The sequence below is a fragment of the Protomyctophum parallelum genome (assembly GCF_964188405.1).
Source record: "Protomyctophum parallelum genome assembly, chromosome: 10".
Taxonomy (NCBI): domain Eukaryota; kingdom Metazoa; phylum Chordata; class Actinopteri; order Myctophiformes; family Myctophidae; genus Protomyctophum; species Protomyctophum parallelum.
The window spans coordinates 53420589-53435310 of NC_139704.1; the positions used below are offsets into that span (position 1 = coordinate 53420589).

At 43.1% G+C, this 14722-nt stretch overlaps 1 protein-coding gene across 1 annotated transcript in view; it reads right to left on the minus strand.

The window, feature by feature from the left end:
• Positions 1–6804, minus strand: part of LOC310865925 (solute carrier organic anion transporter family member 1C1-like) — a gene marked incomplete at both ends in the record, with an annotated part of 28398 nt that extends 21594 nt beyond the window's left edge. Inside the window, 3 exons of the mRNA XM_083775125.1 lie at positions 4345–4477; positions 5836–5977; positions 6742–6804. Of these exons, the coding sequence (XP_083631251.1) occupies positions 4345–4477; positions 5836–5977; positions 6742–6804 (338 nt within the window). The remainder of the gene's footprint in view (positions 1–4344; positions 4478–5835; positions 5978–6741) is intronic.
• Between the last annotated feature and the right edge of the window lie 7918 nt (positions 6805–14722).

Here is a 14722-nt window from a genome sequence, read left to right on the forward strand (position 1 = left end):
GAAACTATGCGTATACACTTGTAACGGCGGACGCCGTTACTATACCTAATGCAGACGCTAACACAATTCTACATGTATGGTGTAATGTAAATCATGTATTTACATGTACGGTATAATGTAAATAAGGACACAAATTGTAACAAATGCATTTATTGAAGCTAAGGGGGGGGGGGGGGGGGGGGTGGGTGCGGGCAACTCAAGGTTATACAGGGGGACACACTCATAGAGTATATATGAATAGAGTTCTCCTCCCATCCACTTGCATTAAGTTGCTCAAAAGCGCATGAGGCGATTTCACTCCTCCTTCCTGGTAGGAACAGAGTGCATTATGGGACGGATTTGCCTCAAACACATGAACGCGCTGCCGTTGACTATCATTGTGCCGTTGGTGCTGCGTTCACGTATGAAACATTCGTTCACGTGTTCATGGCCTCAAACACATGAACGTGCGCAATGATAGTCAACGGAGCAGCGCTGGCTCGAGCTGCAATGACAAATTCGGCCACTATGTCCATTTCGGCTCAGGGTTTCCTCTGGGTGTCGTCTCTATTCATATATACTCTAAGGGGACACTGAGTTGTCGGTGATTCGTTGAAGTGGTCGATCTCCTCATACACCTACAAACAAGTAAGACGCGCAAACGCGGGAAGCGAACGCAACAACACTTTGAATAAATTATGTACTTTTTTTTTTCTTTTTAGTTAGTATTTTTTGTAAGTTTTCTACTGTGTGTGTGTGTGTGTGTGTGTGTGTGTGTGTGTGTGTGTGTGTGTGTGCTACAGCTGTGCCCTCTGGTGGCGGGCGGGTGGTGTCACAGCGGGACAGACACACAGACAGACATGATCTGCAGGGTCTCATAGTTAGTGCTCATTGCATTCGCAATGAACAGAGATAAGGCACATTAGTTTAGGAATACAGAGGACGGCATACTTTCTAATTGACCAGTATAAGGAGAAGACTTGTGAAGAAGGAATGTAAATCTATATACTTTCTAATTGACCAGTATAAGGAGAAGACTTGTGAAGACGGAATGTAAATCTCTATACTTTCTAATTGACCAGTATAAGGAGAAGACTTGTGAAGACGGAATGTAAATCTCTATACTTTCTAATTGACCAGTATAAGGAGAAGACTTGTGAAGACGGAATGTAAATCTCTATACTTTCTAATTGACCAGTATAAGGAGAAGACTTGTGAAGACGGAATGTAAATCTCTGATGTCTAAACTTACCTCTGTTTGCTCTCATCCTCCTCTCAGGGTGGTGTTCGGGCAAATGAGTTCCCTCCGGGTACAGGCACCCTTTTTATAGTTCCGGGAGGGACCAAGTGGGAAATGGACAGCAGGGGGGATTGGGATGGACTATAATGAATGTAATCCTGTATGGGTTGTGTATATATTTCTATGCTAACTACTAACTGTGAATAGGTATTGAGGGTGCATATACATGTAGTAAGTTTATATAAAATGGCATTGTGTGATTTGAAGAGTGGGGAATATTGTTATTGTTACCTGGGGAATGGTATGGGCTAACCAGGTAATGGACTGCCCTATAAAAAGGTCTTTAACCCGGGATATGACAGGTTGTATTGCATTATGACTGTCAAAGTGATTGATAAAAAATGGAAGAAATAAAGCCTGGACTGGTCTCTACTCCTTTGCCGCTCGACACTCTCACAACACAATATAGTGTAAGTTACATAAGTTGACTACATGCAATGCAATTCTACATAAAGTGCTATCTAAGGGGGTAGGGTAAGTGCTACGGGCCATGACGGAGTCTGAAAAGGTGGGTTTTCAGACTACGGCCGAAGATTGGGAGTGAGGCTGCAGTTCTGACTGCGATCGGAAGTTCATTCCATAGTTTAGATTGGGAGTGAGTCTGCAGTTCTGACTGCGATCGGAAGTTCATTCCATAGTTTAGATTGGGAGTGAGTCTGCAGTTCTGACTGCGATCGGAAGTTCATTCCATAGTTTAGATTGGGAGTGAGTCTGCAGTTCTGACTGCAATCGGAAGTTCATTCCATAGTTTACACACTAAACCCAAGCATTTAGGTTATAAACTGTTTTAAACACATATTTGTAACACTTTTTAAACGTGTGACAGTGTTTAGATTATAAACAGAAGAACATGTTTAATCGCCTGTAACACTTTTTAAACACATAAACGTGTTTAGTTTTTACAATCAAAGTCAGTCATATTATAGGTGTTTAGAATTTGAACACTAGGTGTTCTCGTGAGGTGTTTGAGTGAACTCGTGTTCTACTGTATTTTATTACCATTAATAAACATTAGGCATTTTATTATTACACACATGGTGTTTAGGTTTAAACGCGTCACATGTTCCAGGGATTTACAGTGCTAGATTGGGAGTGAGTCTGTAGTTCTGACTGCAATGGGACGTTCATTCCATAGTTTAGATTGGGAGTGAGTCTGCAGTTCTGACTGCAATGGGAAGTTCATTCCATAGTTTAGATTGGGAGTGAGTCTGTAGTTCTGACTGCAATGGGAAGTTCATTCCATAGTTTAGATTGGGAGTGAGTCTGTAGTTCTGACTGCAATGGGAAGTTCATTCCATAGTTTAGATTGGGTGTGAGTCTGCAGTTCTGACAGCAATGAGAAGTTCATTCCATAGTTTAGATTGGGAGTGAGTCTGCAGTTCTGACTGCAATGGGAAGTTCATTCCATAGTTTAGATTGGGAGTGAGTCTGCAGTTCTGACTGCAATGGGAAGTTCATTCCATACTTTAGATTGGGAGTGAGTCTGCAGTTCTGACTGCAATGGGAAGTTCATTCCATAGTTTAGATTGGGAGTGAGTCTGTAGTTCTGACTGCAATGGGAAGTTCATTCCATAGTTTAGATTTGGAGTGAGTGAGTGAGCTTCATCTCCCTCTCTAAGGGGTCCCTGCTTCATCTCTCTCTCAGCTAAGGGGGTCCCTGCTTCATGTGTCTCAGCTAAGGGGGTCCCTGCTTCATCTCTCTCAGCTAAGGGGGTCCCTGCTTCATCTCTCTCAGCTAAGGGGGTCCCTGCTTCATCTCTCTCAGCTAAGGGGGTCCCTGCTTCATGTGTCTCAGCTAAGGGGGTCCCTGCTTCATGTGTCTCAGCTAAGGGGGTCCCTGCTTCATCTCTCTCTCAGCTAAGGGGGTCCCTGCTTCATGTGTCTCAGCTAAGGGGGTCCCTGCTTCATCTCTCTCAGCTAAGGGGGTCCCTGCTTCATCTCTCTCAGCTAAGGGGGTCCCTGCTTCATGTGTCTCAGCTAAGGGGGTCCCTGCTTCATCTCTCTCTCAGCTAAGGGGGTCCCTGCTTCATCTCTCTCAGCTAAGGGGGTCCCTGCTTCATCTCTCTCAGCTAAGGGGGTCCCTGCTTCATCTCTCTCAGCTAAGGGGGTCCCTGCTTCATCTCTCTCAGCTAAGGGGGTCCCTGCTTCATCTCTCTCAGCTAAGGGGGTCCCTGCTTCATCTCTCTCAGCTATAGGGGGTCCCTGCTTCATGTGTCTCAGCTAAGGGGGTCCCTGCTTCATGTGTCTCAGCTAAGGGGGTCCCTGCTTCATCTCTCTCTCAGCTAAGGGGGTCCCTGCTTCATCTCTCTCAGCTAAGGGGGTCCCTGCTTCATCTCTCTCAGCTAAGGGGGTCCCTGCTTCATCTCTCTCAGCTAAGGGGGTCCCTGCTTCATCTCTCTCAGCTAAGGGGGTCCCTGCTTCATCTCTCTCAGCTAAGGGGGTCCCTGCTTCATCTCTCTCAGCTATAGGGGGTCCCTGCTTCATGTGTCTCAGCTAAGGGGGTCCCTGCTTCATGTGTCTCAGCTAAGGGGGTCCCTGCTTCATGTGTCTCAGCTAAGGGGGTCCCTGCTTCATCTCTCTCAGCTAAGGGGGTCCCTGCTTCATGTGTCTCAGCTAAGGGGGTCCCTGCTTCATCTCTCTCTCAGCTAAGGGGGTCCCTGCTTCATGTGTCTCAGCTAAGGGGGTCCCTGCTTCATCTCTCTCTCAGCTAAGGGGGTCCCTGCTTCATCTCTCTCAGCTAAGGGGGTCCCTGCTTCATCTCTCTCTCAGCTAAGGGGGTCCCTGCTTCATCTCTCTCAGCTAAGGGGGTCCCTGCTTCATCTCTCTCAGCTAAGGGGGTCCCTGCTTCATCTCTCTCAGCTAAGGGGGTCCCTGCTTCATCTCTCTCAGCTAAGGGGGTCCCTGCTTCATCTCTCTCTCAGCTATAGGGGGTCCCTGCTTCATGTGTCTCAGCTAAGGGGGTCCCTGCTTCATCTCTCTCAGCTAAGGGGGTCCCTGCTTCATCTCTCTCAGCTATAGGGGGTCCCTGCTTCATGTGTCTCAGCTAAAGGGGTCCCTGTGTTTACCGGTCCATGAAGAAGTGAGGCAGGCCGGTGAGCAGCGCTCCCACAGCCATGAGGAGACATCCCAGAGCGATGAGTCTGGGACGATGGAGACGCGCCCCGAAATGACTGACCGCAGCCAGGAGCAGCAGGTTACCTACACACACACACACACACACGCACACACGCACGCACGCGCGCACGCACGCACGCACGCACGCACACACAAACACACACACACACATACGCACACCAAGGTTATAATAGTTAACTAAAACGAACTAAAAAACTAAAACTAGAATTAAAAAAAACATTTTAGTTTAGTTAACTAATAAAAAAAAAAAAAAAAAAAAAACGATAACTAAACTGTATTGTGTTCACAAAACGAACTAAAACTAACTGAAATAATAGAAAAAATACCCTTAGTTATAGTTTTTATCAATATTTATATGCATTTCGGAAATTCATAATATAATAAGTTTTCAGCACCGTACGGCAGCATGTAGCCACACTTTACGTTGCTTGTTTACATTCTGCACTGCCTGAAACTGACTGCATGTTACTTGGAAAATCAGACCCGTCTTAAGTGAGTGGTACTGTACTGTACTGTACTGTACTGTACTGTACTGTACTGTACTGTACTGTACTGTACTGTACTGTACTGTACTGTACTGTACTGTACTGTAAGCCCTCCTCCCTGGCCTGTGTGTGTCTGTGTGTTAGGCTGTGCAACAGTGACACTTGGTGGTGAACAAACGCTATTTTCGTGCTCGGACACTGCCAGGAAAAGTTGGAAGAAAGAGACAGTCCAATATGGGAGAGAGACGCAAGGAAGTGCCTTGTGGAAAAGGATGATAGTAAAATATGCACTTCGGAAGGGTATAGGCCTATTATATAAGGATCAGGTATTTGTGGAATGAGCAACACAGCTAAATGTGTGGGTAGCACACATTTGCCAAAACATTTGCCAAAATGGCAAGTGGTTGGTATTTATTCACCCTTGCCACAACAGCTTGGTTTGGTATGGAACAGTATCTCTCTTACGGGCAAGACAGAACTTGTCATCATTAAAGGCAATCTCAATGCAGTGAGATTCTGAAGCCAGTGGCGATCCCATATCTTCAGAATCTTGGACCTAACGCCAACCTCCAGGATGCCAACGCTCGCCCGTAGAGCCGGATCACAGAGTACCTCCAAAATGTAGGAGTGGAAATGCTGTGAGTCTAGAACTCAACCCAATTGAACACTTGTGGGATCAGCTTGGGCGTGCTGTACGAGTGTGGTGTGCATTATTATTATTATTATAATTATAATTATAATAATAATTATTATTATAATTATAATAATAATATTATTAATAATAATTATTATTATTAATAATAATAACATTAACAATAACAATAACAATAACAATAATAATAATAATATTAGTAATAGTCATAATAACAATAATAATAATATTAATAATAGTAATAATAATATTAATAATAATAATAATAATAATAATAATAATACCCATCTCGAACCCTCCATCGATGAGTCCGGTCAGCGAGCTGCTGAGGTCGAAGCGTCTCTCTATCTGAGTGATGGAACTCTTCATGTAGCTTCCTGCCAGAGCCTTGGAGAAGTAGACCAATGACAGAGCAGCTATGAACATCTGAAAGAGAAGTGGACCAATGACAGAGCAGCTATGAACATCTGAAAGAGAAGTGGACCAATGACAGAGCAGCTATGAACATCTGAAAGAGAAGTGGACCAATGACAGAGCAGCTATGAACATCTGAAAGAGAAGTGGACCAATGACAGAGCAGCTATGAACATCTGAAAGAGAAGTGGACCAATGACAGAGCAGCTATGAACATCTGTCCAAATTGTAGCTTGCGAGTTTAAAAATTACAATTTACAATGTATTAATTTATCAGACGCTCTTAATCCAGAGCGATTTACAGTAAACTAGAAATTAAGAACAACACATGGTGATACCTCACAAACATAGAATATGCTATGATATATCCATATCTACTTTTCTAAAGGTTATAAAACTACAACATTACGCCAAGGTTCATGTTTTAGCTTGTTTTTCATTTTAATTTGCTGCTTTCTTTTGTTTTTTGACAGGGGGGGGGGGGGGGGGCGGGGGCGGGGGCATTCGAACATTGGTCTAACTATGTAGTTTTTTTAACAACATTTTACAGCAATTAATTAATTTTATTTATATACTTTATATACTATACTAGTCCATAAAAGGTATACAGGGTTTCTGTGTACTCGCTGCTGCCCCCATCTGGCGGAGTCAGGTTAATCAGACCAGTGTGTGTCCAGTGGAAACCTCGTATGAATCTGATCTCAGGTCAGAATGGGTTAAGTTACTACTACCGTATCTGTAAATAAATGTACAATAAATAAAGTTATAAAAATCACCTTGAGAGTGGAGCATCTGGCCTGGTGACTCCTCCTCCTGTCTGTCTGCCATGGCTCCTCCATGCTGTCTGTCTGTCTGTCTGTCTGTCTGTCTGTCTGTCTGTCTGTCTGTCTGTCTGTCTGTCTGTCTGTCTGTCTGTCTGTCTGTCTGTCTGTCTGTCTGTCTGTCTGTCTGTCTGTCTGTCTGTCTGTCTGTCTGTCTGTCGTTCCACCTGTAACAATGATTACATCATCACCTCATAGCAATTATTATTACTATTTGAGAAACAGCAGATCTACATGCTCCAGAATGTGAACACAATGCTGTGTGTTGAGAGCTTGTAGATCTGCTGTTTCCGCACTGTTAAATTGTTCATATGAAATTATCTGTATAGGGTCTAATGCAGAGGGTGTCAAAGTGTGGTCCAGGGACCTTCAGGGGTCCTAAATGGACCCTTACGGGTCTGTGACTCTGAGAGTGTAACACATGGAACCAAATGGACCCTTAGGGGTCTGTGACTCTGAGAGTGTAACACATGGAACCAAATGGACCCTTAGGGGTCTGTGACTCTGAGAGTGTAACACATGGAACCAAATGGACCCTTAGGGGTCTGTGACTCTGAGAGTGTAACACATGGAACCAAATGGACCCTTACGGGTCTGTGACTCTGAGAGTGTAACACATGGAACCAAATGGACCCTTAGGGGTCTGTGACTCTGAGAGTGTAACACATTGAACCAAATGGACCCTTACAGGTCTGTGACTCTGAGAGTGTAACACATGGAACCAAATGGACCCTTAGGGGTCTGTGACTCTGAGAGTGTAACACATGGAACCAAATGGACCCTTAGGGGTCTGTGACTCTGAGAGTGTAACACATGGAACCAAATGGACCCTTAGGGGTCTGTGACTCTGAGAGTGTAACACATGGAACCAAATGGACCCTTAGGGGTCTGTGACTCTGAGAGTGTAACACATGGAACCAAATGGACCCTTACGGGTCTGTGACTCTGAGAGTGTAACACATGGAACCAAATGGACCCTTAGGGGTCTGTGACTCTGAGAGTGTAACACATTGAACCAAATGGACCCTTACAGGTCTGTGACTCTGAGAGTGTAACACATGGAACCAAATGGACCCTTACGGGTCTGTGACTCTGAGAGTGTAACACATGGAACCAAATGGACCCTTACAGGTCTGTGACTCTGAGAGTGTAACACATGGAACCAAATGGACCCTTACGGGTCTGTGACTCTGAGAGTGTAACACATGGAACCAAATCGACCCTTACGGGTCTGTGACTCTGAGAGTGTAACACATTGAACCAAATGGACCCTTACAGGTCTGTGACTCTGAGAGTGTAACACATGGAACCAAATGGACCCTTACGGGTCTGTGACTCTGAGAGTGTAACACATGGAACCAAATGGACCCTTACGGGTCTGTGACTCTGAGAGTGTAACACATTGAACCAAATGGACCCTTACGGGTCTGTGACTCTGAGAGTGTAACACATGGAACCGAATTAACCCTTAATGTGAGCCCTGTGCCTGGCTCACTTTCAGGGTCCATTTGGTTCCATTGAACAGCCAGTTCAGACATACCTCTGAGTGTGAAGTCCAGCCAAAAAATATCCCGATATGTTTCCAAACAGAAATTATATCAAAACCTGTAATATTTAATGAACATTAAAGAATTCTCTCCTCCCAGAACTGTAGTCAGCTGACGTTTGAACATCCATGATGTCATAATAATAATAATCCACAGAGTAACGTTGTCTCTCTCTCGGGAAAAAAACCCACAAATGAACTGAAAGTGAATAAAAAGTGATTAAAGTCTCCGTTGTTCCTGCAGCGAGCCGGCCGGCCTCCAAACCTCCAAACAAGCACTAATCCTCCCGTCGGAAATACTCACACGGGTTTGGGTTTTACTCCAGTATAAATACTCACATTGGTTTGGGTTTTACTCCAGTATAAATACCCACATTGGTGTGGTTTTTACTCCAGTATTATAAAGAATCAGAATGCTCTGCTTTATGGCTGTGAGTACAAGTAGCAATAATAATAATACATGTTGATATCTTTATCTTAACCTTGTGAATGTGTAATCTCTCACAGAGAGAGAGAGAGAGAGAGAGAGAGAGAGAGAGAGAGAGAGAGAGAGAGAGAGAGAGAGAGAGAGAGAGAGAGAGAGAGGGGCGGAGAGAGGGACAGTAACCTTACAGTAACCTGGGTAACCAGGGTTGGTATGACATCAGAGTTGACCTGATCTAAATCTAATCACTGCTCTTGTTTTTTTAATGTTTTTATGCCTTTCTTTTCTCTCTTTCTCCATTTCTCTGTAAAGCACTTTGAGCTGCATTTCATGTCATGAAAGGTGCTCTACAAATAAAGTTGTATTATTATTATTATTATTATTATTAATAGTGTTGACATTCCAGAAGGAAACTATATCTGTCTGTGAGGCAATTAAAATAAAAAGTCCAATATCTGCCTAGCTGAGATGTAGTGGAGTAGAAGTACTTAGAAGTATTTGGAGATTTGGAATATTAATTCCCGCAGAGGATATATAAACCTCAAAATGATACTTCAGTAGGTTGAGTAAATGTACTCAGATACTTAATCCCTGCTTAACATTCCACTCATACTTCACAACAACGGAGTACTGTGTTTATACATCAGTGCTGGGAAGTAACTCAGTACATTTACTTAAGTACTTACTTAAGGCCTGACGTCGAAATTAAAAATAAATCTTCTAAATCGTGACGGTTTTCTGAAATAATATGTTTCTGGATCGCTGGTGCTCAATATTTGTCAAGGACCCCAAAGAGTATGTAATATAATGCCTCTGCCCCCCATCTGAAAATATGTTGTTCCAGGGACCCCCCATCTGAAAATATGTTGTTCCAGGGACCCCCCATCTGAAAATATGTTGTTCCAGGGACCCCCCATCTGAAAATATGTTGCTCCAGGGACCCCCCATCTGAAAATATGTTGTTCCATGGGGACCCCCCATCTGAAAATATGTTGTTCCAGGGACCCCCACCTGAAAATATGTTGTTCCAGGGACCCCATCCGAAAATATGTTGCTCCAGGGACCCCCATCTGAAAATATGTTGTTCCAGGGACCCCCCATCTGAAAATATGTTGTTCCATGGGGACCCCCCATCTGAAAATATGTTGTTCCATGGGGACCCCCCATCTGAAAATATGTTGTTCCAGGGACCCCCCATCTGAAAATATGTTGTTCCATGGGGACCCCCCATCTGAAAATATGTTGTTCCATGGGGACCCCCCATCTGAAAATATGTTGTTCCAGGGACCCCCACATGAAAATATGTTGTTCCAGGGACCCCCCATCTGAAAATATGTTGTTCCAGGGATCTTTTACTGAATTACATTTATTTGAATACTTAAGAGTTACTTTGTTACATTTAGATTTTGTGGATTTATTTATTTTAGGCGGGAACCCGTTTTTGTGTTAGCATTACGTTATGCTTTAGCTATTTAAAAAGAGCAGATCTACAAGCTCGTAACGCGCCACCGAGTGTGCCCCCCCCCCACCCCCCCCCACCAGATATCCAACACCACAAGGAGTTAAAAACCACTGACGTCATTAATTAAGGCAAAACATTGAGCTTCAAACAAAGTGCTTGAAGTCTCACATCATGTAATGTTACTCATGTCCACCAGATGGCAGCAGATGACTGAATATTATAAGTCTGCTGTTTCCCTGTGTGTGACTGTGTGCGTGTGTGTGCGTGTGCGTGTGCATGTGTGTGTGTGTGTGTGTGTGTGTGTGTGTGTGTGTGTGTGTGTGTGTGTGTGTGTGTGTGTGTGTGTGTGTGTGTGTGTGTGTGTGTGTGTGTGTGTGTGTGTGTGTGTGTGTGTGCGTGAGAGTGACCAATCAGCTTTGTCTACAGAGCAGCAGGGGGCGGGGTTTGCCTGGAACAGAAGTGGGATCCATAATGGCCCCGCCCCCTCTCAACTCACACACACACACACACACACACACACACACACACACACACACACACACACACACACACACACACACACACACACACACACACACACACACACACACACACACAGTTTGGTGTTTGTTACAAGCTCTGCTTTAGTTTGGAAGTAAATAAACAACTCAACATGTAACTTTAGTCGACGTGGACGTCGCGTTTAGTCGTCTAAAGAAGCCAAAAGAAGCTTCTTCTAACTGATCTCCATCTACAGGTCAGTTACAACAGGTGTGTTAATTGGCTCAGATCATTAGCTGATCTCCATCTACAGGTCAGTTTAGACAGGTGTGTTAATTGGCTCAGATCATTAGCTGATCTCCATCTACAGGTCAGTTTAGACAGGTGTGTTAATTGGCTCAGATCATTAGCTGATCTCCATCTACACCAAACAGGTGTGTTCTGCCCCGGCCCACACTGTAGTGGTGCAGTGTAATGTTTAGTTGTTGTTGTTGTTGTGTGAAACAGCACCACCCTGTGTTACCTCAGGGTTACTTATTTTCTGGTTGCCATGCGCAAATTAGGTATATATTTCAGCCGCGCTGCCTGCAGTCAGTCAGTCAGATCTCTTCAGCTCCGGTGTACTGTTGTCTTAGCCTGGTTAATAAACCAGACCGAATCAGCCGTTGGCAAAAATAAAATGCCTGCCGGCGGATTTCGGTCTGGAGAGGCTCAATTGTACGCCCATTTCCCACACCAGAGAATGTGGGCGGCCAATCGGGACACGGTATGCAATATGGGCGGGCTTTGGTACAGTGACTTTCAATGCTTGAGACCTTTGACTGACAGTAGCTCTGACCAATTGCGTCAAAGAGAAAATGTTTCCCTGGAAATGAAATCCAAGCTGAGCCTCCCCAGACTAATATCCCGCGGTCCGTGCGATATTAGTCTGGTTTATTAACCAGGCTACTGCTGTCTGTGGCTCCTCTTGGGCTAAAAGCAATGTTGTGAGTTATGCGTTTATGATGGCAGCTTATTTTATGTTGTTTCTTGTTATTTGACACATGCTTTCTGACTGTATTGTAACAGTAATTTGGAAATGTTTTATTTTGTTGTTACAGTTTCACAAATTGACCAGTAAAACTTCATAAAGACAACAACGCCTTCTCCGTGGAGTTTGTTGGGAGATGTTTAGCTGGTGGGACAGCTGGCATCCTCAGCTAGTGAGGCCTACACAATGTGTGTTAATTGGCTCATTTTGGCTCAACCCATTTTGGTGCTTTAGCTATTGAAAAATAGCAGATCTACAAGCTCATAGCGCGCCACCGAGTGGCGCGCTACGAGCTTGTAGGTCTGCTATTTTTTATCGAAGAACCACTGACATAGAAACATAGCTTTAGATTGTGGGGGGCCTAAATAATATAGTAGAAGCGTTTTTTTATCAATATTTGATCAATGTCACCGCATGGTCCACACACTACACATTAAGAAAAAAAAGAAAACGTTTTCTTTTTTCTTTTTTCTTTTCTTTAAGAGCACATTGCCAAAAGGGCAGGGGGTGCTCTAGCACCCCCTAGTGTCTATCTGTGCACGCCACTGGGGACTACATATTTCACTGTTTCATTACTGAGGCTGTAGCGATTTATTCTGTGTTGTAATAAAGTTTCCCTGATTTGTCCTTTTCAATGTCACATACTAAGCATACTAATATTAAGCTTCGGCTTCAGCCCTACACCTTTTCGGTGCTAAACTAAACTTGACTTTACAATCTGTCTTTAAAATGTGAAAAAATGTAAGTACCGAAATAAACTATTCATTCATACTTGCCACCTGAATATACACCCCACCAGTGTTGTTTTTTGTTTCAGCATCTTTTGATTTAGTCTTAGTCTTTTGAATAAGACACATTTAGTCTTTAGTCCCTGTCACGGGGCAGCCCGTGCCCTATACACACACACACACACACACACACACACACACACACACACACACACACACACACACACACACACACACACACACACACACACACACACACACACACTGATTAAGGACATTGCACGCACACACACACCACACAGACTGTGGGCAGTGGGGCAGACAGGTCCTATCATTAATGTCAATACTGTTGATGTATGCATTTACAGGATGTACAAATGAAATGAAACACACAGGGAAAACTGGCAGTTTATTAACCTGTGTGTTTATTGTAACTCAGTATTTGTATGGCCTCTCCAGTGCTGTCACTTTAAGAGCGGGGGAAGGTGCCAAGTACTGTTGAGGAGTAGGGGTGTTCCACAATGTCAGGTATCAAAGTATGTCTATTATCTGGGGAAATTAATGTAACCCCATATGATGTATAGTCTAAAATAGAACATCTAGGTATGGGGTTACTTATTCAGGTTCAGCTGATATCTGTGAGCTTGTAGATAAGCTGTGTATATTTAATTGCTTCTCTGTTGGTGGTAGGATCCTCTCCTATAAAGGGAGACTGCAGGCAGAGCTAGTCAGTGATGCTCGGGCAGGCATCATGCTGACAGCTCAGTGAGAGAGCTCCTAGGGCCCATGTCATGGGCATAGCCTAGTGCAGTTTGGTTATTTTCCCTTTGTCCTTCGTTAAGCGTTAAGTATTTTTGAGTTCTTTGTTTTGTATTTTGGCCAGTATTATTTTTGTTGTTTGATTTTTCCGTTGAGAATATCTGCACTGGAGCTGGAATTTGGAGCAAAAAAAACCAACAAAAAGCATCGCTGACTGTTTTTGGAGCCTTGGGCAACTTTACAGTCCCATTTAGTCTTCTGAATTTTTTTTTTTTATTTAGTCGAGTCTTATCATAATATATCAAAATAATTTAGTCTTAGTCTAGTCTTGGTCTTTTAGGCTTAGTCTTTGTGGTTTAGTCTTAGTGATTTTAGTCTTAGTCTTTTAGGCTTAGTCTTAGTCAAATACATTTTAGGTTTGAACATGCAATACAGACACATATTTAGTTTTAATATGAAACATGTAACAAAACAATGTACATCATGACCATGATGGTATCATGGTCTGCCCTGCTCTCCCTGAACAGTGCAGAGTATGACTAACAGTGCATGCTGCAGATATGACATTCATTCAAGTACAATGTTCATGGAAACTAAAGGGATGGAGTTAATCAATGATAATATTTTATTTGTGGATATAAATGATAATATATTTCCCCTGAAATATCTTAGTTTTACCAACATTGTTAATGTGAAATAGTTTCTATAATTATGCTTATTTATTTAAATTGTGATAATTTCTATAGCTACTGGAGCTCTGGTGGTCCCAGACAGACAGGGGACGTAAAGAGGAAATTATGCCCGGGTAGAAGGCTTCATGACTGGGGGTGACTGGGAGGAGTGACTGGTGTTGACATCGCGGATCATCTGATGGTGTTGTTTTATTGAGCTGAATGTTGATGGTGAGTGAATACATGTTTTATTGAGCTGTTGATGGTGAGTGAATACATGTTTTATTGAGCTGTTGATGGTGAGTGAATACATGTTTTATTGAGCTGTTGATGGTGAGTGAATACATGTTTTATTGAGCTGTTGATGGTGAGTGAATACATGTTTTATTGAGCTGTTGATGGTGAGTGAATACATGTTTTATTGAGCTGTTGATGGTGAGTGAATACATGTTTTATTGAGCTGAATGTTGATGGTGAGTGAATACATGTTTTATTGAGCTGTTGATGGTGAGTGAATACATGTTTTATTGAGATGTTTGTTGATGGTGAGTGAATACATGTTTTATTGAGCTGTCTGTTGATGGTGAGTGAATACATGTTTTATTGAGCTGTCTGTTGATGGTGAGTGAATACATGTTTTATTGAGCTGAATGTTTATGGTGAGTGAATACATGTTTTATTGAGCTGAATGTTGATGGTGAGTGAATACATGTTTTATTGAGCTGAATGTTGATGATGAGTGAATACATGTTTTATTGAGCTGTTGATGGTGAGTGAATACATGTTTTATTGAGCTGTTTGTTGATGGTGAGTGAATACATGTTTTATTGAGCTGA